Below are 27,689 nucleotides of genomic sequence, written 5' to 3'. Positions count from 1 at the left end.
GGAGAGGATAAAATGGGACCAGTGGGACTGTGCATGCTGAGCATGTGATCAAGCCATGGGCCAGGTCCTCTGACTTGTGCTGACTTGGTGACCCTGATCTCTGGCCTCGGAGGACACTTGCCCAGGGATTCTCACTGCCGTGGGTGTTGTCCTGCACTCCCAGGCTCCAGGTCCTCTGTAGAAGAGGGCATTGTCCCGGTAGGGCAAGAGTCCCAAGCCTCAGGTCTTCCTCTTCGGGGGCCAAAGCAGAGGCTGGCGAGTCAGGGTGCTTGCAAAGAGGAAGCCCAGGAGTTTCCCTGGGGTTACCAGAGGGCTGGAGGCCTAGTGACCAGGAAAGGGTGGTGCTCTGAGAGCCCAGGGTGCTTGGGTTAATCATCACTGGGGCTCAGATAAGGCCCTGCCAACTGGAAGCAGAGTCATTGTGACCAGAGGGTTTTGTGTGGCTGAAGAGGCAGGAGGAACAGTGTATCCACAGCGTGGGACCATGCCAGGCACAAAACGGCTTCAACATGTCATTGAGACCCCGGAGCCTGGCAAGTGGGAGGTGAGACCCCTTCTTCATGTTGGCTTTCTGTGCCGATTCCTAGAATTATTTTTCATCCAGTCTTCCCTCCACGCTGGTTTCTGCTCACCTCTTCTTCCTTCCTGATGTTCTTTCCCTAATATGCCCAGAGTACCAAGTGCAGGCTGAGTTTCTGGTGTGGTATGTGTGTGCGTGTGTGTAAGTCCAAACTCTGTGCCTGCTGCCACTCCCACCTCCAGCTCAGCAGGCATGAATGAGGCTTTGGCTTCCTGCTCCATCCTTGTCCCCTCTTCCTTCTAGTTGTCTGGGTACGAGGCAGCTGTGCCAATCACGGAGAAGTCAAACCCACTGACCCAGGATCTAGACAAAGCAGATGCTGAGAACATTGTTCGACTGCTAGGGCAATGTGATGCTGAGATCTTCCAGGAGGAGGGGCAAGCCCTGCCCACATACCAGGTAACCAAGACCCAAGACCTGGACCCTGGAAATAAACACGCCAACCCCAACCCCACCTCTGCTCTCCCTCACCATGGCTCCTAATATCGGAAACCCTGAGACCCCCTCCCCCATCCATCGTCCTCCTTTTCTTGGCTTCTCATTCCTGCATATTCCCTACAGAGACTCTACAGCGAATCCATTCTGACCACCATGGTACAGGTGGCTGGGAAAGTTCAGGAAGTGCTGAAGGTACTAACCTTCCTTCTGTTCCCTGCCTAAACTTTTCTGTTTCCCTCTTTCTCTTTTTACTGTCTCTATTTCTCACTTTGATAGATCTCATTCTCCTTTCTCCCTTTTGGAGATCCTCCCTTTTGGATCCTTATTTTCATCTTATTAATAAATAATAATGATAACTTCTCTGCTTAATACTTTATAATTGACAATCTACTTTCACACCTATTACCCTCACAAAAGCCTGTGAGGTTGATATGGCTTCTGTTTGTTTTCCTCAGATGAAAAAACAAAGATTTAGAAAGGATAATCACTGTAGCTTGCTCAAATACACTGAGCTAATAATTGCTGGATAATGCTGCTTTTATTATTTACTTTTATTTAGATGACAAAGCTGCTTTCAGTTCTTTCTGGGAGAAGTAAGGATTTGAACAAGTAGTGGAGCAAGACATGGGAGTCAAACTGGTTTCTCTAATCCAATGTTCTTTTTGCTACACTACATTGCATGTATTTGTTCAATTTTGTGATGAGAGGAGGGATAAGGAGTCTTTCCAATTCCTCTTGCATTGCTGACAAAGAAAAGAATATTCTTCCCCCAACCTGAGCCAGGCCCTGGTAATATATGCCTCTTTCCTTCTTCAGGAGCCAGATGGGGGGCTGGTTGTGCTGAGTGGAGGGGGCACCTCTGGCCGGATGGCATTCCTCATGTCGGTGAGCACCCTGGTCTCCAGTTTTCTTCCCCCTCCACTTCTGGAGGTGACCCTCAGGACCATAAAGATCATCATAACTAAGCTCCCAGGTGGCCCCCTCACTAGACCTGGACTCCAAGCCTGGCTCTTTCTCTCTTCCAAAAGCTAGATGTCACCATGAAGTCCCATTTCTTCTGAGCCCATCTGAGTCCCGCCAGTGTGTTGCCAATGTCTCTACATCCCAAGCACCACCAACTAATCATCTCCAAGTAGCAGCTTTAAGTGCGAGATTCCGTGTAGGACTGGGTTAAGCACTGGTCTAAGAGAATCATTACATAGTCTCTGCCCTCTAGGAGTTGAAAATCCAAGATAATTGTTTCTTCTCTGTCATTACCTCTTTACATCCTCTCCCTGCTTGACAGGTGTCCTTTAATCAGCTGATGAAAGGTCTGGGACAGAAACCTCTTTACACCTACCTCATTGCAGGGGGTGACAGGTAAGCCAAGTTAGCCTTTGAATATTTTGTTTGACCTAAATAGTATTTCTTAGAAATTGAGTTTGAATACCTTTAGACAGAGATTGTGTCTGGCTTGTCTTAGTCCTCACCATTCCTTATTCCCTTACACTTGGCCCATTTCACATACTTATGTCGCCTGACTGGCTGTTGTAGGTATTTGAATTTTTCAACTCTATGGAGTGTCTATCATGCACCAACAAACTGTGGGTGCTCATTCAATGATAGTTTTCCCTTTATTTCCATCTCTTAATGTAGCCTGCCCTAATACACCATAGGCTTCTGCTTCCCAGCCACTGCCACTGACCTTGAGTCTGTCCTCTTAGGTCTGTGGTGGCCTCTAGGGAGGGGACAGAAGATAGTGCCTTGCACGGGATTGAGGAACTGAAGAAGGTCTGTGCTTTTCACTGACATTGACCAGAGACCTCTATCTGTTCCTTCTCATGGGGACATAAAAGCCCCAGCATTCAGCCAAAGCCTATTTCCTCCCTCCCCTGTTCCTGGCCCTGATATCCTCACACAGTAGATTTGTGCCCTGGAATCCTCCCAGTTACACTACCTTGTCCATCCTCCTCTCCTAGGTGGCTGCCGGGAAGAAGAGAGTGATTGTCATTGGCATTTCTGTGGGACTCTCTGTGAGTAAAAAGATGGGTTGAGTGGATCAATTTTAGAGAGAGGAAGTGAGTGGGAATGGAATAGCATGGAAGATAGATCAATGAGATCGGTGCTAGAAAGCAGGAAGTTTGCTCAAGGAATTTTGGTTTTAGTTTCGCTAACTTGGATCAAGTTGTGTGAATGTGGGAAGATGGGGAAGGGATTCTATTTCAGAATAACTGTGTATCAATCAATCAACAACCAAGATAGGTGGACTAGTCCAGGGGTAAGCAAACTATACTGGCTGGCCAATGCAGCCAGCTGCCTGTTTTTAAAGGTTTTGTTTGTTTGTTTGTTTGTTTGTTTGTTTTTGAGATGGAGTCTCGCTCTGTCACCCAGGCTGGAGTGCAATGGCATGATTTCGGCTCACTGTAAACTCCACCTCCCAGGTTCAAGCGATTCTCCTGCCTCAGCCTCCCGAAAAGCTGGGATCACAAGCGCCCACCACAATGCCCGGCTAGTTTTTGCATTTTTAGTAGAGACAGAGTTTCACCATGTTGGCCAGGCTGGTCTCGAACTCCTGACATCAGGTGCTCCACCTGCCTCGCTCAGCCTCTCAAAGTGCTGGGATTACAGGAGTGAGCCACTGCACCTGGCCCTAAAATAAAGGTTAGTTTTTTTTTTTTTGGTTGTCGTTGTTGTTGTTTTTGAGAGTCTCCCTCTGTCTCCCAGGCTGGAGTGCAGTGGCATAATCTTGGCTAACTGCAGCCTCCTCCTCCCAGGTTCAAGCGATTCTCCTGCCTCAGCCTCCCGAGTAACTGGAATTATAGGCACATGCCACCATGCCTGGCTGATTTTGTATTTTTAGTAGAGACAGGGTTTCTACTAAAAAAGAAAACTGGGGACCAGGATGCTCACCAACATGAGGAGTGCCATGTTGGCCAGGCTAGTCTTGAACTCCTGACCTCAAGTGATCTGCCCACCTTGGCTTCCCAAATTGCTGGGATTACAGGCATGAGTCACCATGTCCAGCCCCTAAAATAAAGTTATTGGAACACAGCCATTTTTGTTTACATGTGGTCTAAGGCCTCTTTTATGCTATAGCCATAGGGTTGAGTAGTTGGACAGAGACCATAGGGCCCACAAACCCTAAAGTATTTAGTATCTGGCCTTTTACAGAAAAATATGGCCCCTGGACTAGTCCCTTGCTACTTAAAATGTGGTGCCTGCACCAGCAACATCAGTGTCACCTGGGACTTGTTAGAAATGCAAAATCTCAGGCCCCACTCTGGACCTACTGAGCATTTTAACAAGATTTCTAGGTAGTTTGAGAAGCACTGAGCCAGACGACTCCAAGTTTCCTCTCAGTTCTGCAGCTCTCTGGCTCTAAGAATTCACTTAGCGGAAACTAGATCCCACCAGTGTTATAAATGGAAGGAAGCACACAAAGAGAAGAGGATATTGACTTCAAAGAGTTTACGATTTTAGTTCAATAGTATTCCAACTTTACCGTGCAGAAGATTTCCTTGGGGAACTTGTTAAAAATGTAGTGCCCTTGAGGTACTTGTTAAAAACGTGCTCCCCCTTCAAATTTGGATCCAGTAGATTGTAACTGTACCTGGGAATCTGCATTTTGAACAAGCATTCTGAAGGATTCTGATGCACTTGAGCCTTGGGCACCACTCAGAGTAATGACCCCCTCATCATGCCCTTCTCTCTCTTCACCATCAGGCTCCCTTTGTGGCAGGCCAGATGGACTACTGCATGAACAACACAGCTGTCTTCTTGCCAGTCCTGGTTGGCTTCAATCCAGTGAGCATGGCCAGGTGAGCCTTCTGGAATGACTGGGCAGCCCTGGGGCAGGCTGGAGGGGAACATGTCAAAGTCTACAGTACAACCACAGGGGAGAGAACAGATAGTCTTGTTCACCAAATCTCAGAATATTAAAGTGAATATGGGGTGCCCCTAAGCTTATGATGTTTTTTGTTGGTTGGTTGGTTGAATTATTGTCTTCTGGTTTCAGAAAGCATTAAAGACGGCTTATAAAGGATGCATAAAATATAAGATAGCATACATTCAAAACAGGGATTGAAGAGGCAAGAGAAACAAGGGATAAAATGGAGGATAAAATGGGGTCAGGAAGATGCATACCACAAAGATTTGTGCTTTCATATGGGGGTGAGCCCCAAGCACCTTTTCAAAGTAGCAGTAGTGGGTGCCAGATGGCCCCCTACTCCTTTTTGTCCAGTTCCCTTATTTAATGCCCATTCTCTCTCATCATTCCAGGCACCCCTTTCCTCCCCCGAGGATCCTCAGATCTCTCACTATCTTCCCTTCCCTGAGAGCCCCTCATTACCAAATCACCTCCCTCTTATTCTCTATGTCAGTGGTCACTCTTATTTCCGAATAAGTCAACATATTAAACCAGTAGTGCTCAGATATGGTTCTGTGCATGAGCTGCCTGGGGAATGTTACAAAAAAATAAAGAAGATTCTTAGTTCCTTGTGTAAGAGGTCTGATTTTGTAGGTTTGGAGTAAGGCCCTGAAATATCTATTTTTTGAAAGCAACCCTGGAGATTCTGATGCACAGCCAGGTTTGGGGAACTCTGCTAAATAAACCATTGGAGTGGGCCACCTGACAAAGCTGAGGGCTTCCTCACACCAGAGGGATGCGGCAAAGGCTTGTTGATTATTTTAGAGCAGCTTTTTGTATTTAGCGGTGGTCTTGGGAAGGGGGACAAGTGGGTTTTTCCAAGGTGCTTTTTCACCTTCCAGATTCTAGGCGGTAGTATAATTTATGCGAAGGTGTAAATGAATCTGAAATACTCCTAACCCTGATCCTCTTCATGGAGGGCTCTCCTTCACCAAAAATGTATCTGCTGCAGTGGATGCTAATTTCAGGCCCTATGACTAAGTGAAATGAAGAATTTCAAACAACGTAGGCGTGGAGATCTTCCAGTTGTTCCTTAAATCAGTGGCTCCCAAACTTGGCTGATTTTCAGAGTCATCTGGGAAGCTTTTTTAAAATACAGATTTTTGGGCTCCACTCCAGAACTACTGAATCTGAATCTTAGGGTGAACTTGGTACCCAGAAATGGGTGGTTATTAAAAAACAAAACTCCCCAGATGATTTGGATGCCCAGCTGTGTTTAGGAATCTCGACGTTAAACCATACGATATGAACCCTCTCTGCTTTAGTCTCCTCTTTCTTAGGACTCTAGGAAGTTTCAGAAATAGTTTGAGGAAAAATGACAGGAGACATTTTATACAACGGGCATGAAATATGTGAAACTTGTCTGCCCTAGAAGTAATACAGAAGAAAAAAATACAAAAATAGTTCAAGAAGGGAGGGAACCTTTGCAGGATGGGATGATAAGGCGAAATTAGGGGTGCCATGTACAGAAGTAACTAACTCTTTGAGGTCCTGCCACAGTGGGCGATTCACAAATTATCCCCTAGCAAAGCCATTAGAAATCAACTAAAGAAGATTGTCATTCTTTGAGATTCCATGATTTGTAACTAAGCAGATAACAAGTCTGTAGCTCTCTTGCCTCATGAACACATTTATTTGTTCCCAATTAATTTACTCAAGGAATGTTCAACAACTGTGAGGTGCTACCTTGAAGCTTGGTTCCCTCACTGTTATCCCTCCCTCTGGTACTGAGGGTTCACTCTTTGGAGGGATTTCCAGAATGTATTCCCGCAAATGGGAAGGGCTTCTGATGGACCCTAAGATGGAAAATAAGGTGACAATTTTGACATTTGAATAACAGGCCTTCCCTAAAGGACCTGCAGAGAGTGACATTAGTATAGCCATGGCATTGGGGCTTATGCAAGGAGCAGGACACAAGATAGTTTGGGTCTCAGGCTGGGACTTTAAACTTGAGTGTTGGCTTTGCTCTGGGCTTGAGGTGCTGCATGTTTTATTAACCCCTGTCCTTGGGGTTCAGGGACACAGTGCCTCTAAAAGTTCCAAAGCATATGTCTGTATGAAGTTGTTGACCTCTGACCTCAATCCCAATGCAGTCTTTGATCATGACTCCCAGCTAAGGCCCTTCTTTGAGATCCTCATAGACAATCTCCCCACCTTGTGTCTCTCTGGACCTCAGAAATGACCCCATTGAAGACTGGAGTTCAACATTCCGACAAGTAGCAGAGCGGATGCAGAAAATGCAGGAGAAACAGAAAGCTTTTGTGCTCAATCCTGCCATCGGGGTAGGGCCTCTCCTTTTTCTATGTTCTCCACCCCTCCAACACCTGGGAACTGCTTGCCACTTCCTTGGGGCCTCTGATTTTAGGTTCTATTATATCTTGTTTAAATTCCTGAGGTATTGTGAGTCAGCTAAAATGTTATAAACCAAATCCTATTTTCCCATTTACATTTTCACCTTAAGATATTTCGTCTTCATTCCAACCCTCTCTCTCAAATTGGTAAGCCTTAAACACTTCAGCGGTCTGGGACAGTTTCTATTTAAAGAAGCTCTTTGCCATCTATGTATAGAGAGCGTTGAATAGCCATTGTTATGTTTTAGTCTGTCTCTCTCACATATTTACATTTTAAATATGGGCTTTAAAAAATGGGGTGCAGTTTTGTTTCATTCTTCTGCCTTTCTAAATCCTCTCCAAAATTGGGTGGCCCTTCTTAGGTTGAAAGCTGTTTTCTCCTGTTCCTTTTTTTCTCATCTGGATTGCGGATACATTTCACTAGCACCATTTCTCCTTACTTGGGCCTTACGAGGGCCTTAGCCAAATTCCAGCCCGTGCCTCCCTCTACCAGTGGTGGGCACACCATCTGCGACATTCTCCTCCATCTTCCTTTTGTGAGATAAGAAGGTAGAATTCCATATGACATAAGAATTCCACGGCTTTCACCTCCTAAATGCTCATCTGTCTTTCCTCCTCCCTGCAAATGTTGACTTTCAATGGCTTTCAATCTTCTTTTCTCAGTCACTACTTTTTTTTTTTTTTGAGACGAAGTCTTGCTCTTGTCACCCAGGCTGGAGTGCAATGGCGTGATCTCGGCTCACTGCAACCTCTGCTTCCCTAGTTCAAGCGATTTTCCTGCCTCAGTCTGCGGAGTAGCTGGGATTACAGGTGCCTGCCACCACATCTGGCTAATTTTTGTATTTTTAATAGACAGCGTGTTGGCCAGGCTGGTCTCGAACTCCTGACCTCAGGTGATCCGCCCGCCTCGGCCTCCCAAAGTGCTGGGATTACAGGCGTGAGCCACCGCACCCAGCCTCAGTCACTACTGTTATCATTCTGTTTGCTGTAGCCTCTTTGTCTGTCTGGTGTGCTGTGTTCCACATCTGGACTGCTGCAATCACTTCTTCATTGGTCTGCCCAAAGCATATGACATGTGGTATTTGGATTGATAAACTACCACAGAAAATGGTGGAGGTGGGGGAGAAATTTCTTGGAAAGAAACGCACTCTCTGGTCTGGGTGTGGTGGCTCACGCCTGTAATCCCAGCACTTTGGGAGGCCAAGGCGGGCAGATGACTTGAGGTCAGGAGTTCAAGACCAGCTTGGCTAACATGGTGAAACCACGTCTCTACCAAAAATACAAAAATTAGCCGGGCGTGGTGGCAGGTGCCTGTAATCCCAGCTACTTGGGAGGCTGAGGCAGGAGAATCGCTTGAATTTGGGAGGTAGAGGTTGCAGTGATCCAAGATCGTACCACTGCACTCCAGCCTGGGTGGCATAGTGAGACTCCATCTCAAAAAAAAAAAAAAAAAAAAAAAAAAAAGCACTTTGGGAGGCCGAGGTGGGTGAATCATGAGGTCAGGAGATCGAGACCATCCTGGCTAACATGGTGAAACCCCATCTCTACTAAAAATACAAAAAATTAGCCAGGCATGGTGGCGGGCGCCTATAGTCCCAGCTATTTGGGAGGCTGAGGCAGGAGAATGGCGTGAACCCAGGAGGCAGAGCTTGCAGTGAGCCGAGATCCTGCCACTGCACTCCAGCCTGGGTGACAGGGTGACAGAGCAAGACTCCATCTCAAAAAAAAAAAAAAGAAAAAAGAAAACAAAGAAAAGAAAAGCACTCTGAAAAACCCTTGACCCAGCTGACAAGAGACCCAATCACTGTGACTTCCTCTCCAGAAAGTCCTGAGTATACCTAGGAGTGATCAGAGGAGGCCCTTCCCCTCTTTCTAATCTTCCTCTCGGTCAAGCCCACCCCAGCACCCTTCCTCACAAGCACACTGGGGGCCACTGGTACTATCATATGCATGCCCGGGGGTTACTAACAAGTGGTCTACGGGGTCTTCATCCTCTCCCAATTCCTCTTGGGTGTCTTCACCTCTTCAGCCCGAGGGTCTCAGCGGCTCCTCCCGGATGAAAGGTGGAAGTGCCACCAAGATTCTGCTGGAAACCCTGTTATTAGCAGCCCATAAGACTGTGGACCAGGGCATTGCAGCATCTCAAAGGTAGGGAGGATCTGGATAAGAGAGAGCTCAGAGTCAGGCGAGCGTGAGATGGTGTGGATGGAGATTGGCAGGTCTAGATCCAAGGACTGGGCTGGTGGCAGTAAGACTGCAGCCCACCACGCCTCCCCTGGGAAGGGAGCTGGGTAGTACATGCTGTTGCTCCCACCTCATAGTTGCAGAGTCCGAATTGTTTCCAGTGGATCCTGGATTCCTCAGGCCCAGACCTAATCCCTGAGCCTGCCTGGGGCCTCCAAAGCTAGCCTGGCTCCCTAGGGTCCTTTGATTTGGGGGTGGTCCAGGCCATGCAGGTAGAGCTTATCCTACTCTGGACCTGCCTCCCTCTCCAGGGTCTCTAGCCTCACTCCTAGGCCGCTCATGCCTCTTCCCAGTGGCTCTCAGATCCTGCTCCTCCTGGTGCTTTCCTGCTGCACTCGTCCCTCTTTCTGCTCTTTTGTTTTCTGCCCATTGAAGCTCTTGCTGCCCCTCCGGAACGCAGTCTGGGCCTACTCTCTGCACCTCTCCAGGGACCAGCAGAATTTAGTTCTAAGGGAGCTGTGCCTTCACCTCCCCGCTCAAGGAGGCACCTAAGCTTTCTGAGGGGGAGTTGGGCCCTTTTTGGGAGCTGGTGGCTTTTCTCCCAGATGCCTCCTGGAAATCTTGCGGACATTTGAGCGAGCTCATCAGGTGACCTACAGCCAAAGCCCCAAGATTGCCACCCTGATGAAGAGCGTCAGCACCAGGTGTGTGGATATGTGTTTAGAGGTGAGGATGTGGCCCGGATGAATACTGAGAGCAGGGAGACTCTGTAAGACATGTTAACATGGTATGGGCGATAGGATTGCATGTTGAAGGGTCATGGTTTGTTGACTCCTGTGTTCTTCTGTGGACATCTCTGGCCTCTTTGCACTGTGATCTCTCATGTCCTGACCTCTGACCCATTCTCAGTCTGGAGAAGAAAGGCCACGTGTACCTGGTTGGCTGGCAGACCCTGGGCATCATTGCCATCATGGATGGAGTAGAGTGCATCCACACCTTTGGTGCTGGTGGGACCCCAGTCCAGATGTTCTTCCTGCTTCCTCCTGATCCCAACCATTCGGGCTGCTCTCCAAACACTGTCCTACTCCCAACCCATGGGTGTTCCTCAGTGTCCCATCTTCCCTATCTAAATAGGCACTTCAGTCAAATTCTTCTTCCTTAGAACCCCAACTCAGTCCTTGATCCCTTCTCAGCTCCCACCCCTGTGCTTAACTATGGCCTCCCACAAGGGCTACTCCTCACTCTACGCCCCACTTGCCACTTTTCCTCCCAGTCCCATTTTCTCCCCCTGAAGCCTAGAACCTTCCTTTCGTATATAGCCAATCACTCCTCTCTCCTTGTTCTTAAACTTCCCAGATTTCCGAGATGTCCGTGGCTTTCTCATTGGTGATCACAGTGACATGTTTAACCAGAAGGCTGAGCTCACCAACCAGGTCGGAGAAGAACAGGACTTGGGGAAGTTGGGGAGATCACTAGTGTGCTGAGGGTGGAAGAAAAGGGGAAGGCGGAGCTAGGTGGGAAGTTCATTGGAATAGACGGTCCAGAGAAGAGAATAGGGGTCAGAAGTCATGAGGCTTTGGCTTAGCATGGGCAGTGTGGAAAGCTCTAGATCCAGTCCCCAAACTTGGCCCTAGTCCACTGACTTGTTACATAATCTTGGGCAAAACACTGTACCTTTTGAACCTCAGCTCTTTCACCTGTACACAAAAGTGTTAGATCTCCTCCACGGCCCCCTTTAGTCCTCAAGTCTGTGCTTTAGAGTGTTTTCATGGGAGGGACCCTCCCATTTTCTTCTGCCCCAGGGTCCCCAGTTCACCTTCTCCCAGGAGGACTTCCTGACTTCCATCCTTCCCTCTCTCACGGAAATCGATACTGTAGTCTTCATTTTCACCCTGGATGGTGAGAGGGAAGATGGGAGTGGTGAGGGGTGGGGAGGGGGGAAATAGAATGATTCAGAGGAGCTGTCGTTTTTCTGGGTCTTAGGGTACCTGCTCAGAGGGAGGGACAGGGTGAATATCCTGACTGGACCCCAGCCAGGGGAGCAGGAGGAACAGCTGCACAGCCAGCCTTTCGACTCTGATGCCCTCCCCTTCTCCTAGACAACCTCACGGAGGTGCAGACTATAGTGGAGCAGGTGAAAGAGAAGACCAACCACATCCAGGCCCTGGCACACAGCACCGTGGGTCAGACCTTGCCGGTGAGAGTCCAGCCATGACAAAGGGACCCAGGTGGCAGTTGCAGCCAGGACTTCCTGGAGATGCCTCTCCTGCTCCTCTTTCTCTCTCTCCAGATCCCTCTGAAGAAGCTCTTTCCCTCCATCATCAGCATCACATGGCCACTGCTTTTCTTTGAATATGAAGGGAACTTCATCCAGGTATGGGGAATGAGAAGGTCCTATGTGCAGTAAGGGGCTCAGAGGGTGAGGGATTCCAGGAATAAAAAAACCCAAGGCTGGAGGGCAGAAAGCTTGGAGACCTCTCTGACCCTCACAAAGCCAGCTGGGCAAGGTCATGGGTTACCAGGTTACTAGTCAGAATTCCCAAGGCAATGAACTACTGGGCTCAGCTGTCTCTAGGAATATGCAAAAAGTTGCGGGATAGGCCACCAGTCACCTGACAGATGTTCATTTGTCCTTTGGGACAGGTTAGTTATTTTTACTCTGAGACGGGGTCTCACTCTGTCGCCCAGGCTGGAGTGCAGTGGTGCAATCTTGGCTCACTGCAACCTCTGCCTCTTGGGTTCAAGCGATTCTCATGCCTCAAGTAGCTGGGACTACAGGTGTGCACCACCATGCCCGGCTACTGTTTGTATTTTTAGTAGAGATAGGGTTTCCTCATGTTGGCCAGGCTGGTCTCGAACTCCTGACCTCAAGTGATCTGCCTGCCTCGACCTCCCAAAGTACTGGGATTACAGGTGTAAGCCGCTGCGCCTGGCTGGGACAGGTTAATTCTTGATACCAAAGTCATCATCATTATCCAAAAGCTTTTACCACACCTTTTTTTTTTTTTTTTGCAAGTTTACTATGCTGAATTCATTGCAGATAACTTTACGTGCATATAGTCCCTGCTTGCCAATGAATTATAATCCAGCACAAATACTGATAATAATTACAGAAATAATAATCAGTGTGTGTGCTCTTTGCAATTTAGAGCTTTGTGTGGGCATTGGGAGCTCTGGATGCCACTCTAGCTCTACCGTGTGGCCCAAGAAAGCAAGCAATTTTACATCTCTGGTTCTCAGTTTTCTCATACACCACCTGCCCACCCTCCATGGGCAGAATCAGGGCCCTGAAGGGTTGCTCTGAAGAGATGTGGTCTCTTATTCGTTATTCAAACCATGTCTGTCAGAAGTTTCCTGGCTTGACCAGACACAGCTGAAACACTGACTTACCTGGACTAAGAACTCGTATAGAAGCGGAAGTTTCTCTGCCCCTGAACAGGGAATCCACTCTCCTTCCAATGTCTTTCATTCTTTTTATTTTTTAAAGACAAAGTCTCACTCTGTGGCCCAGACTAAAGTGCAGTGGTGCCATCTCAGCTCACTGCAACCTCCGCCTCCCCTGCTCAACTGATCCTCCCACCTCAGCTTCTCAAGTAGGTAGGACCACAGGCACTCACCACCATGACTGGCTAATTTTTGTATTTTTTTTGTAGAGATCGGGTTTCTCCACATTGCCCAGGCTGTTTGCCAATTCCTAGACTCAAGTGATCCACCCGCCTTAGCCTCCCAAAGTGCTGAGATTGCAGGCGTGAGCCACTACGCCTAGCCAAAACACTGTATTTTTAAAGAAAAATGTTCATTTTAACAGCCATACATTTTTTATAGATACATTTTTTATAGTAAAAACGTTACAAATTACAGAAATGCAAAAAAGAAAAAATCACTCCAAATCCACCATGTTCAAAAAAAAAAAAAACACTCTAACAAATTTTGGAGAATGTCCTTTTAAATTTCTATTATATGCATATATAAATATATTTGTACAAAAGTAAGACCATACTTGATATGCTGTTTTAAAGTTGCTTTATGAACAGCTTTCTGTACTAATAGATCACCATCATTTTCAAAAATTATTATTATTATTATTTATTTTTATCATGCCGGGACATGTTCTCATCTGATAGATCACTACTATCATTTTTTTTTTTTTTTTAAGATGGAGTCTCACTCTGTCACCCAGGCTGGAGTGCAGTGGCGCGATCTCCGCTCACTGCAAGCTCTGTCTCCCAGGTTCACGCCATTCTCCTGCCTCAGCCTCCTGAGCAGCTGGGACTACAGGCGCCTGCCACCACGCCCGGCTAATTTTTTGTATTTTTTAGTAGAGACGGGGTTTCACCGTGTTAGCCAGGATGGTCTCGATCTTCTGAACTTGTGATCCACCCGCCTCGGCCTCCCAAAGTGCTGCGATTACAGGCGTGAGCCACCACGCCCAGCCACTACTATCATTTTTAGTGTCAATGTAATATTCCACTGTATGGATGTACCATAAATTGTTTACTCTAACTCCGATTATCAGACACAGAGACAACTTCAATATTATGGTTTTTATTAAAGTGCTGCAGTGAACATCCTTATAAACACATCTTTTAGACATTTGACTTGTTTCACCAGGATAAACCCCAAAAGCGAAATCACTGGGTCAAAGGGGTTGTAAAATTTTGAAGCTTTTTGATACATATAGCCAAACTGCCCTCCAAAGAGGTTTATAAATAAAGTGTGAAGTTGCTTGTTCCCTTACACCCTTATACATACTGGATAGCATCCTTATAAAAAAATCTTTGCTAATCAGTAAAGCAACAAAAGGGTATTTTAGTGTTGTTTTAATTTATATTTCTTTAATTATTGTGTAGGTGGACTATTTAAAAATATATATTGGCCATTTGATACTTTTTTTTTGTCTTTCATGTACTGCTTCTTGTCTTTTGGGTCTATTTACCCATTCTTTCTTTGGGGGGTATTTTTTTTTCTTAGTTGTAAGAAGGGGTGTGTATAGCAAAAACAGTAGCCCTTTTTTTATTTTCTATATTTTTCCCAGCTTAATATTTTCTTTTGTTTTTACATTTTTTATGTAGAGACATTTTATTTAAAATTTTACATAGTCAAATCTATCAATCTTTTCCTTTGTGTTTTTTGCCTTTTGGTTGATGTTGGTTTTATTTATTTGTTTATTTATTTGTGAGACAGAGTCTCGCTCTGTGGCCCAGGCTGGAGTACAGTGGTGTGATCTTGGCTCATTGCAACCTCCGCCTCCCGGGTTCGAGCGATTCTCCTGCCTCAGCCTCCTGAGTAGCTGGGATTACAGGCACATGCCTCTATGCCCTGCTAATTTTTTCATTTTTTGTAGAGACAGGGTTTCACCATGTTGGCCGGGCTGGTCTCGAACTTCGGACCTCAGGTAATACGCCTGCCTTGGCCTCTCGAAGTGCTGGGATTATAGGAGTGAGCCACTGCACTCAGCCTGGTTTTATCTTTCTAAATGAATTGGAATTGTTTGAAATAAAGAGGCTTTGTTTGGGCTGGTCAATCTTTAGCTATAGAAATATTTTTGACAGACGCCGTGGCTCACGCCTGTAATCCCAGCACTTTGGGATGCCAAGGCGGGCAGATCACCTGAGGTCAAGCATTCGAGACCACCCTGGCCAACATGGTGAAACCCTGTCTCTACTAAAAATACAAAAAAATTACCTGAGCATGGTAGTGGGTGCCTGTAATCCCAGCTAGTCGGGAGGCTGAGGCAGGAGAAGCCGAGGTTGCAGTAAGCTGAGAACGCACCATTGCACTCCAGCCAGGGCAACAAGAGTGAAACTCTGTCTCAAAAAAAAAAAAAAAAAAAAAATTAAAATTAAAAATAAAAAAAAGAAATATTTTCGATGTAAACTGTTCCTACACTTTTATTTTGTTTTGTTTTGTTTTCTTTTTTGCCCTCCGAAGTGACAGTGGATACACTTTTATTTTGATAAAAGTCAAACCTACAGAAAAATACGAAAATGGTGCAAGGAACACCCATATACTTTTCCCTAGATTCATCAGTTATTAACATTTTGCCATATTTGCTTCATCTCTTTCTTTTCCCCTGAATTATATGAAAGATAATTGGAGCCAGGTACGGTGGCTCACGCCTGTAATCCCAGCACTTTGGGAGGCCAAGGCAGGCAGATCACAAGGTCAGAAGTTCGAGACCAGCCTGATCAACATGGTGAAACCTGATCTCTACTAAAAATACAAAAATTAGCTAGGCGTGGTGGCTTGGACCTGTAATCACAACTACTCAGGAGGCTGAGGCAGAAGAATCGCTAGAACCTGGGAGGCAGAGGTTGCAGTGAGCTGAGATCATGCCACTGCGCTGCAGCCTGGGTGACAGAGCAAGACTCCATCTCAAAAAAAAAAAAAGCCGGGCGTGGTGGCTCACAACTGCAATCCCAGTACTTTGGGAGGCTAAGGTGGGTGGATCACAAGGTCAAGAGTTCAAGACCAGCCTGGCCAACATGGTGAAACCCATCTCTACTGAAAATACAAAAATTAGCCGGGCATGGTGGCACATGCTCATAGTCCCAGCTACTCGGGAGGCTGAGGCAGGAGGATCACTTGAACCTGGGAGACGGAGGTTGCAGTGAACCGAGATGGTGCCACTGCACTCCAGCCTGGGTGACAGAGTGAGACTCCATCTCAAAAAAAAAAAAAGAAGATAATTGGAGATACCTGATACGTTATACTAATTACTTTGGCATGTGTCCTCTAAGAACAAGGGCATTCACCTACATAATTACAATATACTTTTCCACTCAGGAAAATGACAATTAATATGATACTATTATCTATTATCTAGACCATATTCAAATTTCCCCAAATATTCGTGTATTGTTTTTATTTCCCAGATCCAGGATCCAATCAAGGATAATGCACTGCATTCAGTTATCAGGTCTTTTGGGTTTTCCTTTACTCCAGATGAGTTTCTCAGTTGTTCTTTATCTCTTTGATGACATTGATATCTTAGAAGTCCAGGTCAGTTGTTTTCCAGAATATGCCTCACTTTGGATTTGCCTGATTGTTTCTTCATGATATTCAGGTTAAGTTTTTTGGCAGGAGTACTGCATAGGGGAAGTTGTGCCCTTATCAGTGTATCACATCGGGAGGTACCTGATGTCAGTTTGCCCCTTTATTGGTGATGCTACATTCCATCATTTAGCTAGGATGGTGTCTGTTAGATTTCTCTGTATCCTATTCCTCAGCAATCTTTCACCCAATGGTTTTAGCATCCACTGATGATTCTTGGTTGAACTAATTATTACTACGGTAGTTTTTCAATGGTGATTTTCTATTTCTATCCCTTCCATCTATATTCAGTAGTTGGCATTCTTCTGTAAAGAAAATCTCTCTCATCCAGGTGCGGTGGCTCACATCTGTAATCCCAGCACATTGGGAGGCTGAGGCAGGTGGATCACTTGAGGCCAGCAGTTTGAGACCAGCCTGGCCAGCATAGCAAAACCCCATCTCTACTAAAATACAAAAATTAGCCAGGTGTGGTGGTGTGCACCTGTAGTCCCGGATACTCAGGAGGCTGAGTCAGGAGAATTGTTTGAACCAGGAGGTAGAGGTTGCAGTGAGCTGAGATCGTGCCATTGCACTCCAGCCTGGGTGATAGAGCGAGACTCCATCACAAAAAAAAAAAAAAAAGAAAGAAAGAAAATCTTTTTCTTCTCTCCCCGTCCTATCTACCCTATCTATCTTTGTTTTTTTAGTGTTAATATGGACTCACAAATTTTTTGTTTTTAAATGTGTTTTAATCCATTCTTATTATTCATTATTTATTTTAATGCTCAAAATGAGAGTTCGTTCAAGCTGGTTCCTGTGTCCTTGTGACATATCCACATCAGTATTTGAACACTCTTTGTTGTGTTTCTTTTTGTAAAATAATAATAATAACCTTCTTATGCGAAAGGTAGCATCTTTTTTACATCTTGCATTTTTTGCTTAAGATATTCTGAAAATCACTGCAGTGCAGTTTATAGATCTCTTCCTCATTATTACTTATTATTTGCATTTGTGTGTGTGTGTGTGTGTGTGTGTGTGTGTGTGTGTAACAATAGTTTGCCCTGTCAGTCTCCTATGCAGGAACACAAAACCACTGACCCAGGTTCACCTATACTTTCCCTGATCCAGCCCTGGAGTCAGTCATTTTTCTGAGGAGACCTGATCTTGTTAGTGGGTTCTAGTATTTAGAAACCCAAATGCTAGGTATGTTCACTGCTACTGGTGTGTCTTTGCCTCTAAGCCCTATCAGTAGAAAGAATAAGGGTGTGTGTATGTGTGTGTTTATGTATATATACATGCATACATACATATACATATGTATATTTGTTTACATACAGATGAATGTGTGTGCGTATATATATATACACACACATACATCGATATATACATCTATACATATACTGTATATATATTCCCACTCTTCTTCCTCTTTCCCTTAGTGATAATGTTGATTTCCAACATCATCAATATATCTGCCGTCTCATTCCATTTCCATTCATGCCTGTAGGGAATTAGTTTAATTAGTTACTGGCTTATCCTCCTATGTTTCTTTTTGGAAAAAAATGTGTGTGTACATATGTATATAGTTTGCACTTCCTATACAAAAGGCAGTCTACTATACTCTTTTGTGCTTTAAGAAGATATTCTGAAAATCACTCCATATTGGCTCATAGAGCTCTTCCTCATTAATTTTTACCTTTGTGTGTTTCCACATATGTAATAGTTTACTCAGGCAATCTCCTATGTAGGACATATAGGTTTCCCATATTTTGCTATGATCAATCATGATGTAATGAATGTACATGTATTTTTGTAATGTCAGAAGAGTATCTTTGGGATAAATTCCTAGAAGTATTAGAGCTGCGTCAAAGGGTACATACATATTCCATTTTGTTAGATATTGCAAAATTTCCTTCCATAGGGTTTACTATTTTGCTTTCCATACCAGCAATATACAAGAATGCTGCTCTCCTACAGCCTCTTGGAGAGTTTCGTGAAGTTTTTGGATTTTGTCAACCTGATAGATTAGAAATGCCACTTCTGTGTAGTTTTCATTTATTTATTATTATTTTATTACTATTATTATTATTGTTTTTTGAGATGGAGTCTTGCTCTGTCACCCAGGCTGGAGTGCAGTGATGTGATCTCAGCTCACTGCAACCTCTGCCTCCCAGGTTCAAGCAATTCTCCTGCCTCAGCCTCCCAAGTAGCTGGGATTACAGGTGCCCAGCACCATGCACAGTTAATTTTTGCATTTATAGTGGAGACAGGGTTTCACCATGTTGGCCAGGCTGGTCTCGAACTCCTGACCTCAGGTGATCTGCCCATGTCAGCCTCCCAAAGTGCTGATTACAGGCGTGAGCCACCACGCCCAGCCTTATCTTATTATTATTTCGAGACAGGGTCTCATTCTGTCACCTAGGCTGGAGTGCTGTGGTGTGATCATGGCTCACTGCAGCCTCAACTTCCTGGGCTCTGGTGATCATCCCACCTCAGCCTCCCGAGTGACTGGGACTACAGGCACTTGCCACCATGCCTAGCTAATTTTGTTTCACCATGTTGGCCAGGGGTTTCACCATGTTGGCCAGGCTGGTCTTAAACTCCTGACCTCAAGTGATCCACTCGCCTCTGCCTCTCAAAGCACTGGGATTATAGGCGTGGTCCAGAAAGCTTTTTCTAACATCTAAATTGTAAAGGAATTCCATCCATGTTTTCTGCTAGTAGAGATGGTTTCTTTTTTTCTTTTTTAAACACTTAGATCTTTAATTTATTGGGAGTTTATTTTTGTGTATGGGGTAAGGCATGAATCCAATTATTTATTTTTCCAAGTGATTATCCAATTGTTCATATATATATATATATATATTTTTTTTTTTTTTTTTTGAGACAGAATCTCACTCTGTCACCCACGCTGGTGTGCAGTGATGTGATCAGATTTCACTGCAACCTCAAACTCCTGGGCTGAAGCAATCATCCCACCTCAGCCTCCTAAGTAGCTGGGACTACAGGCACATGCCACCATGCCTGGCTAATTAAACAAATTTTTTTTTTTTTTTTTTTTTTTTAGAGACAGGTTCTTGCTATGTTGCACACGCTGGTCTCAAATCCCTGGCCTCAAGCAGTCCTCCTGTCCCAGCCTCCCAAAGAGCTGGGGTTACTGGGGTGAGCCACCATGCCTGGCTCAAATATAATTTTTTTAAGTTCATCTTTTCCTGAGTGATTTAGGATGCTATCTGTGTCACATACTCAATTTCTATGTGCATTGGTCTATTTACGGACTTTCTATTCTGTTCCACTGGTTTGTCTATTGATGTGCTGGTACTATATGTTTTAATTATGGAGGCGTTATGGTATGTTTGGTATCCAATAGGGTTTGTTCTTCATTCTTTTTTTTTTTTTTTTTTTTTTGAGATGGAGTCTCATTCTGTTGCCCAAGTTGGAGTTCAATGGTATGATCTCGGCTCACTGCAACCTCCGCCCCCCAGGTTCAAGTGATTCTCTTGCCTCAGCCTCCCAAGTAGCTGGGATTACAGGCACGCGCCACTACACCAGGCAAATTTTCTTTTGTATTTTTAGTAGAGATCGGGTTTCACCCTGTTGGCCAGGCTGGTCTCAAACTCCTGACTTCAAGTGATCCGCTCACCTCAGCCTCCCAAAGTGCTGGGATTATAGGCGTGAGCCACCATGCCCAGCCTATTCTTCTTTTTAAGGATTTTCCTGGCTATATCCAGGCCGATTTTTCCATGTGTACTTTAAAATGAATGTGTTGCACTCCAAATTTTGTAAAATTTAAAATATTTTTGTGTTAATGGTGTTAATGTTAATGGTATCAATGGTTAGTGGTATAACCTAGATCTAATTGACCTCTCTCCCAAAGTGCAGTCTGACACGCACCCTATAGCATCAGTACTGCATACTTACTGGCCAGTTTCATGCTGAAATTTCATGCTGTTCTTATATTTAGTGTCGTGGACATTCACTTGTTAAAATGTTTTCAATATACCCTCTTCCAGGGTTTTGTGTGAACAGCTATTTCTAGAGTTCCAGAATAAAGAGGTAAAAGTAGCAGTAGCCTGTTTCCTCAGCCTGGCTAGGACCACGTGTATTAGTACCTTTTTTTTTTGATATGGAGTCTCATTCTGTCGCCAGGCTGGAGTGCAGTGGCGTGATCTAGGCTCACTGCAACCTCTGCCTCCTGGGTTCAAGCAATTCTCCTGCCTCAGCCTCCTAAGTAGCTCTGACTTACAGGTGCTTGCTACCATGCCTGGCTAATTTTTGTATTTTTAGTAGAGACGGGGTTTCACCATGTTAGCCAGGATGGTCTCAATCTCCTGACCTCATGATCCACCCACCTTGGCCAGTACATTTTCATACTGCTCTAAAGAACTGCCCGAGACTGGGTGATTTACAAAGGAAAGAGGTTTAATTGACCCACAGTTCAGCATGGCTGGGGAGGCCTCAGGAAACTTACAATCATGGTGGAAGGTGAAGGGGAAGTAAGGCATCTTCTTCCCAAGGTGGCAGAAAGGAGAAGTGCCAAGTGAAGGGGGAAGAGCCCCCTTATAAAACCATCAGATCTCATGAGAACTCACTATCCCAAGAACAGCATGGGGGAACGCCCCCTGCCCCCCATGATTCAATTACCTCCACCCGGTCTCTCTCGACACATGGGGATTATGGGGATTACAATTCAAGATGAGATTTGGGTGAGGACAGAAAGCCTAACCATATCACCAATTAATTAATCCCCTCAACACCTTTACTGGGCCCCAGTTTCCCTGCTAATGTGCCAATAGGTGTTATAAGTGCCCCAAGGTGGACAAGATATAAGGGCCAAAAACAAGGGGCAGTTTTATACTCGCGATACCACATGTTTGTACAACTTTTTAGTTTTCAACATGCCTTTACATAGGTTCTCTCATTCATCCAGGAGATATTTGTGGCAAAGTAGGAAATGCCCTCATCATTGAATCAGAAGACCTGGATTTAGGTCCTCATTCTCCATCTCGTTATCATATGAGCTTCTCCAAGTTAATTTACTTCTGACCTCTAGTTTCCTCATATGTAGAAATGAGGATAGGTAAACTTATTCTGTAGGGCTGTTAGAAAAATTAAATAGAATTCATTTTTCAACAAACATTTTTTTTCCCCCTGAGACATAGTCTCACTCTGTTGCCCAGGCTGGAGTGCAGTGGCACAATCTAGGCTCACTGCAACCTCCACCTCCCGGGTTCAAGTGATTCTTGTGCCTCAGCCCCCCGAGTAGCTGGGATTACAGGTGTATGCCACCACTCCTAGCTAATTTTTGTGTATTTAGTAGAGACAGCGTTTCATCATGTTGGCTAGGCTTGTTAAGAACTCCTGACCTCAGGTGATCCCCTCACCTTGGCCTCCCGAAGTGGTGGGATTACAGGAGTGAGCCACTGTGCCCGGCCTCAACAAATGTATTGATCAGCAAACATGTGTCAGTCATGGTCTAAAAAACTGGGGCCCTGGAGCAGAATAAGTCACCATCTCTGCCCTTTCAAGAAGCCTGTGGTTTAGTGGAATGAATCCCACTCCTCCTGTCTGATACCCGGGGAGAAAAAGGAACAATTCAGCAGGATCAAAATTCTAATGTGGAAGGACTCAGAGAACATGTCTGTCTACCTAGGGGTCAAAAACACAAATGAGTGAAGCTACCAGGTTTGCCTGAGACAATCCTGGTTTACATCTATTGCCCTAACATTTAAACCCTGGGCTGCTCAAACAAATCATGTTTGCATTTTGGTCCCTGGTTCTTGACAGTTGGTTTCCTGTCTGATAACAGGGCTCTGTTCACTGTGCTGCTTTTCTGTCCTCTAATTTTTGACACCCCCATGTGTCTGCCCTTTTCAGAAGTTCCAGCGTGAGCTAAGCACCAAATGGGTGCTGAATACAGTGAGCACAGGTGCTCATGTGCTTCTTGGTAAGATCCTACAAAACCACATGTTGGACCTTCGGATTAGCAACTCCAAGCTCTTCTGGCGGGCGCTGGCCATGCTGCAGGTAGGGATATGATGGGGCAGGGTTGGGTGGGGCCTGGCCTCAATGCTTAGGCTGCCAGAGGAGGGCATTTTGCAGAGGTATGGAAATGTGCAAGGGTACAGGCTGCCTTTTCTGTGTGCTTCTGCTCCTCCTATTAGGTGCATCTTCCCCTTAAGGAGTGTGTGTGCACACATGGGTGTGTTTGTGAAATTGTAATTATTAGGCAAGACTCAGTTACAAACGTGATGGAAAATGAGTTTATACTGGTTTAAGCTAAACAAAGAAAATGATGGCTGATATAACTGAACAATCTTAAGGCAGCTGAATCTAATGTGTCCCAGAACTTTCCACCCTTAACTCTGTTTTCCCCTGTGTTGCTCTCATTCTTTCTTTTTCTTTTTTTTTATTTTTTTTTGAGATGGGGTCTTGCTCTATCGCCCAGGCTGGAGTGTAGCGGTGCTATTTCAGCTCAGTGCAACCTCCGCCTCTGAGGTTCCATTGATTCTCCTGCCTCAGCCTCCCGAGTGGCTGGGATTACAGGCACCCCCCACCATGCCCAGCTAATTTTATATTTTTTAGCAGAGACAGGGTTTTGCCATGTTGGCCAGGCTGGTCTCGAACTCCTGACCTCAGGTGATCCACCCACCTCAGCCTCCTAAAGTGCTGGGATTACAGGTGTGAGTCACTGCGCCCGGCTGTTGCTCTCGTTCTTAGGCAAGTTTTTTCCATTAGGTGGCAAACTGGCCACCAGTAGTGCCAGCCTGACAATTTACGTAGCAACACTAGTGGGCAAAGAGCTTGCCTGTCCTGTGGTTCTTGCAAATGCCTGGTCGGGGGCTCTTGCTTGGGACACATGCATGTCCCTGAAGCAATCACTGTTCTCCAGAGCAAGGGATGCTCTGCCCAGTCTGGTTCATGTGCTTTCCCTTCAGGATGGTGGTAGAAGAAGGGCTGGGAGGTGAGCCTCAATCCAACCTCATTACCTGAGCATGGGGAAGCGATAGATCCTCAGAGGAAAACCAAGGTGATGATACCAGAAGGAGGAGTGGATGTTGAGCAGACGGCACAACAGATGGTTATGAAAATGGGGGCGCCAGATTCAGCAAATAAAAATACAGGATGCCCAGTTAAATTTGAATTTCAGATAAATATGGAATAATTTTTCCATCAAGTATGTCCTATGCAATATTTGAGATATTTTTGATTTTTTTCATTATATATTTGGATGTCCTGTATTTTTATTCACAAAATCTGGCAACCCTATGTGAAAGGAATCAATCAATGAACATTTAGTGAGCACCCACCAGGTCCCCAAAATAAACTATGGTCCTTACTGAAGTCCAGTGGAGGTATAAAGAAGGTGGGGGTCAGAATGCATTATAGCAAAAAGAAGGCCTCATGGAAGGGGTGGTATTTGAGCTAGGCCTGGTGGTTATGGCTTGGATAGGTGGACAGAAGAGCATTCCTGTTAGGTCATTCACCAAGTCCCAGAAGGGGGACTGGGCATGATATGTGAGGGACACAGGTCTAACCTGAGTGGCGAGTCACTTTAGAGCGCAGTGAGGGATTGTAAGAAGTAGGAAGGGGAGGGATGTGGGAGGTTAAAGCCAGGCAGGAATTTGGACTTTGCCAAATGCAGCTAGACCTGCGCTGTCCAAAACATTGGCCACCAGCCACGTGTGGCTGTTGAGCACTTGAAATGTGGCTAGTGTGACTGAGGAACTGAATTTTTAATTTTATGTAAAAACCAAAGCTGTATACTTTTTAAATTAAATGTAACTTTAATATTTTGGTAGGACTACATTTCGCTTTTTAGCATTGCAAATCTAGCACCCAAATTGAGGTGGGCTGGCTGGGCACGGTGGTTCACGCCTGTAATCCCAGCATTCTGGGAGGCTGAAGCAGGCAGATCACTTGAGGTCAGGAGTTTGAGACCAGCCTGGCCAACATGGTGAAACCCTGTCTCTACTAAAAATTAAAAAAAAAAAAAATAGCCAGGCATGTTGGCACAGGCCTATAGTCCTGTCTACTAGGGAGGCTGAGGCAGGAGAATAGCTTGAATCTGGGAGGTGGAGGTTTCAGAGAGCCAAGATAGTGCCACTGCACTCCAGCCTAGGTGACAGAGTGAGACTATCTCTCAAAAAATAAAATTAAAATTAAAAAAAGCCACAAAAAAACAAATTGAGGTGTGCTCTAGTTGCAAAATACACACTGGATTTCAAAATACAAAATCCGAATATAGAAAAATATTGCAAAATATCTCACTAATAATGTTTAATATTGTTTACATTGGGTTATATATTGGGTTAAATAAAATATATTATTAAAATTGATTTCAGGCCAGGCATAGTGGCTCACACCTGTAATCCCAGCACTTTGGGAGGCCAAAGCGGGCAGATCACAAGGTCAGGAGAAATAGGTGAAATCACATTTTTTTTTTTTTTTTTTTGAGATGGAGTCTCACTCTGTCACCCAGGCTGGAGTGCAGTGGCATGATCTTGGCTCACTGCAACCTCCACCTCCTGGGTTCAAGTGATTCTCCTGCCTCAGCCTCCTGAGTAGCTGGGATTACAGGCATGCGCCACCACACGAAGCTAATTTTTTTTTTTTGTATTTTTAGTAGAGATGGGATTTCACCATATTGGCCAGGCTGGTCTCCAACTCCTGACCTTGTGATCCGCCTGCCTCAGCCTCTCAAAGTGCTGGGATTACAGGCGTGAGCTGCTGTGCCTGGCCAATTTCACCTATTTCTTTTTTTAATGCAGCTACTGAAAACTTAAACTTACATATGTGGTTTGCATTATATTTTTTTCTTTATTTTTATTTTTTTTAGAGACAGGGTCTCACGCTGTTACCCAGGCTGGAGGGCAGCGCATTGGCACCATCACGGCTCACTACAGCCTCAAACTCCTGAGCTCAGGCAATCCTCCCACGTCAGCCTCCTGAGTAGCTGGGACGATAGGCAGGTGCCACCATGCCCAGCTAATTTGTTTTATTTTTTGTAGAGATGGGGTCTTGCTGTGTTGCCTAGGCTGGTCTCGAACTCCTGGGCTCAAGTAATCCTCCTGTTTTGACCTCCCAAAGTGCTGGGATTACAGGTGTGACCCACTGTCAGCCTTGCATTATATTTCTACTGGACAATGCTGAGCTAGACAGAGAGGAGGGTAGTGACAAAATGGAAGCAGTGTTTGCAGATGAATAGTCTTACATTAGTGTGCAAGATGGATTTGGTTACAGAGGAAACTAGAGAGAGGGAGTCCAGATTACCAACCTACAGGATTGGTGGGACACACATGCAAATTTGAGCAATTTGCCATTAATCCTCCAGTTTAACCCAGCCAGTCAAGCCCACCACCAACCCCTTTAACCTAGTTTTTCTTTACACCTGGGAATTACAATTTAGGATTGCCAACATGGACAAATCATCTACAGCCTCTATAGCCAGGCCTCGGGATCCTAGCCTCTCACTCTCATAGTTCATTCTTCTCCCTTGACTCCATTCTTAGTTCCTCTGGCCTTTAGCCTGACACTGATCTTACCACTTCTTCCTTAGCGGTTCTCTGGACAGTCCAAGGCTCGATGCATCGAGAGCCTCCTCCGAGCGATCCACTTTCCCCAGCCACTGTCAGATGATATTCGGGCTGCTCCCATCTCCTGCCATGTCCAGGTTGCACATGAGAAGGAACAGGTATCCTGCCCACTGCTGGTCATTCAACAAATACTTTTTGAGTACTTTCAGTGTGTCAGGAAGTTTGTTCGGCACTGGGTTTACAAAGCTCAGTGGCACTCTGCTCACAAGGACCTCCACATTCATGGGGTCTTTGGACTGGGTTTTGAAGGATGAATAGGAGGTTTCCTGGTCAAAGTGAAGGTTTCTCTCTGCTCTTAATCCACCTCGTTACCACCTTCTAATCTTCATAACATCCTATTTGCATCTAACCTAGTGGCTCCTGATTCCTGTATCAAATGCTTTAACTCCTCCAGGGTTCTGTTTTTTTTTTTTTTTTTTTTTGAGAGAGAGTCTTGCTCTGTCACCCAGGCTGCTGGAGTGCAGTGGCGCGATCTCGGCTCACTGCAACCTCTGCCCCTGGGTTCAAGAGATTCTCTTGCTTCAGCCTCCCAAATAGCTGGGATTACAGGTGCCAGCCACCAATGCCTGGCTAATTTTTGTATTTTTAGTAGAGATGGGGTTTCGCCATATTGGCCAGGCTTGTCTCAAACTCCTGAACTTAAGTGATCTGCCCACCTCGGCCTCCCAAAGTGCTGGGATTACAGGTGTGAGCCACTGCGCCCGACCTTCCTCCGGGGTTCTTTCTCTGATGACCTCATTCCCTCAGGCTTCAGTGCCCGCTGCCTCTTCCCCACAGGTGATACCCATCGCCTTGCTGAGCCTCCTATTCCGGTGCTCGATCACTGAGGCTCAGGCACACCTAGCTGCAGCTCCTTCTGTCTGTGAGGCTGTCAGGAGTGCTCTTGCTGGGCCAGGTCAGAAGCGCACTGCGGACCCCCTCGAGATCCTAGAGCCTGACGTTCAGTGAACCCATGTTTCTGGGTGGGTGAAAGGGGCCCAACCCTGCCCACTTCAGCCCAGCCCGCCCAAGGGGACTTGTGCCAGCAGCACATGTGGGAGGAAGAAGCCCTGTTTCCAGGGCATCCGCAGCCCAGGGTAGGGAGAAATATTCTCTCCACTTTGGGGGAGAGTTCTTGTTCTTGACCTAGTGGTTTCTACTCTCACCGACTTATTCTGATTTCAGAAATAAAATGAAATGTCTTATTTTGGAAAGTTAACCTTTCAAAGTCAATAAATCAAACAGTAGATCAGAGGTGGGATAGGATGGGTGGCATGGGTTGGTCTTAACAGCAGATTTGTTTCTTTAATTCTGTCCCCAACTCCATTTCATTGGTCCCTAACACAAGCCTTATACTGGCATCCCTATATTTTCATTACCAACATGCAGCCACGTGTGCATGCGTGCACACACACTCCAATCCCACACAGACACACAATGAGAGGTGGGAACTTTTAGATAATTCTAGGGGAAGAGGGAAGAAGTTGTGTACCTAACATAGGAAACCCAGAAAAAGGGCAGTCTTAATCAGACATGACAAGATCTAGAATGAATGCTACATCCACGCATTAGACCATGAAATGAGGGTCACATCCCCTGCCCCGTGTTTGTAAGAGGAACATAAG

At 45.5% G+C, this 27,689-nt stretch overlaps 1 protein-coding gene across 1 annotated transcript; it reads left to right on the top strand.

Moving 5' to 3' along the window:
* The first annotated feature begins 130 nt into the window (after window positions 1-130).
* GCKR (glucokinase regulator) lies at window positions 131-27,278 on the top strand. The gene is made up of 19 exons (XM_004029023.4): window positions 131-544; window positions 824-979; window positions 1,142-1,210; window positions 1,835-1,903; window positions 2,304-2,377; window positions 2,722-2,788; window positions 2,977-3,030; window positions 4,721-4,815; window positions 7,099-7,204; window positions 9,303-9,421; window positions 10,063-10,161; window positions 10,367-10,464; window positions 10,814-10,890; window positions 11,260-11,356; window positions 11,557-11,654; window positions 11,748-11,831; window positions 22,367-22,516; window positions 26,049-26,183; window positions 26,863-27,278. The coding sequence occupies exons 1-19, from the start codon at window positions 485-487 to the stop codon at window positions 27,031-27,033; spliced, it is 1,878 nt and encodes a 625-aa protein (XP_004029072.1). The 5' UTR covers window positions 131-484; the 3' UTR covers window positions 27,034-27,278.
* The last annotated feature ends 411 nt before the right edge of the window (window positions 27,279-27,689 follow it).

Source organism: Gorilla gorilla, chromosome 12 (genome assembly GCF_029281585.2).
Source record: "Gorilla gorilla gorilla isolate KB3781 chromosome 12, NHGRI_mGorGor1-v2.1_pri, whole genome shotgun sequence".
NCBI lineage: Eukaryota > Metazoa > Chordata > Mammalia > Primates > Hominidae > Gorilla > Gorilla gorilla.
Note: the sequence above shows the minus strand (reverse complement) of the source record. Positions and strands in the feature narration are given on the sequence as shown.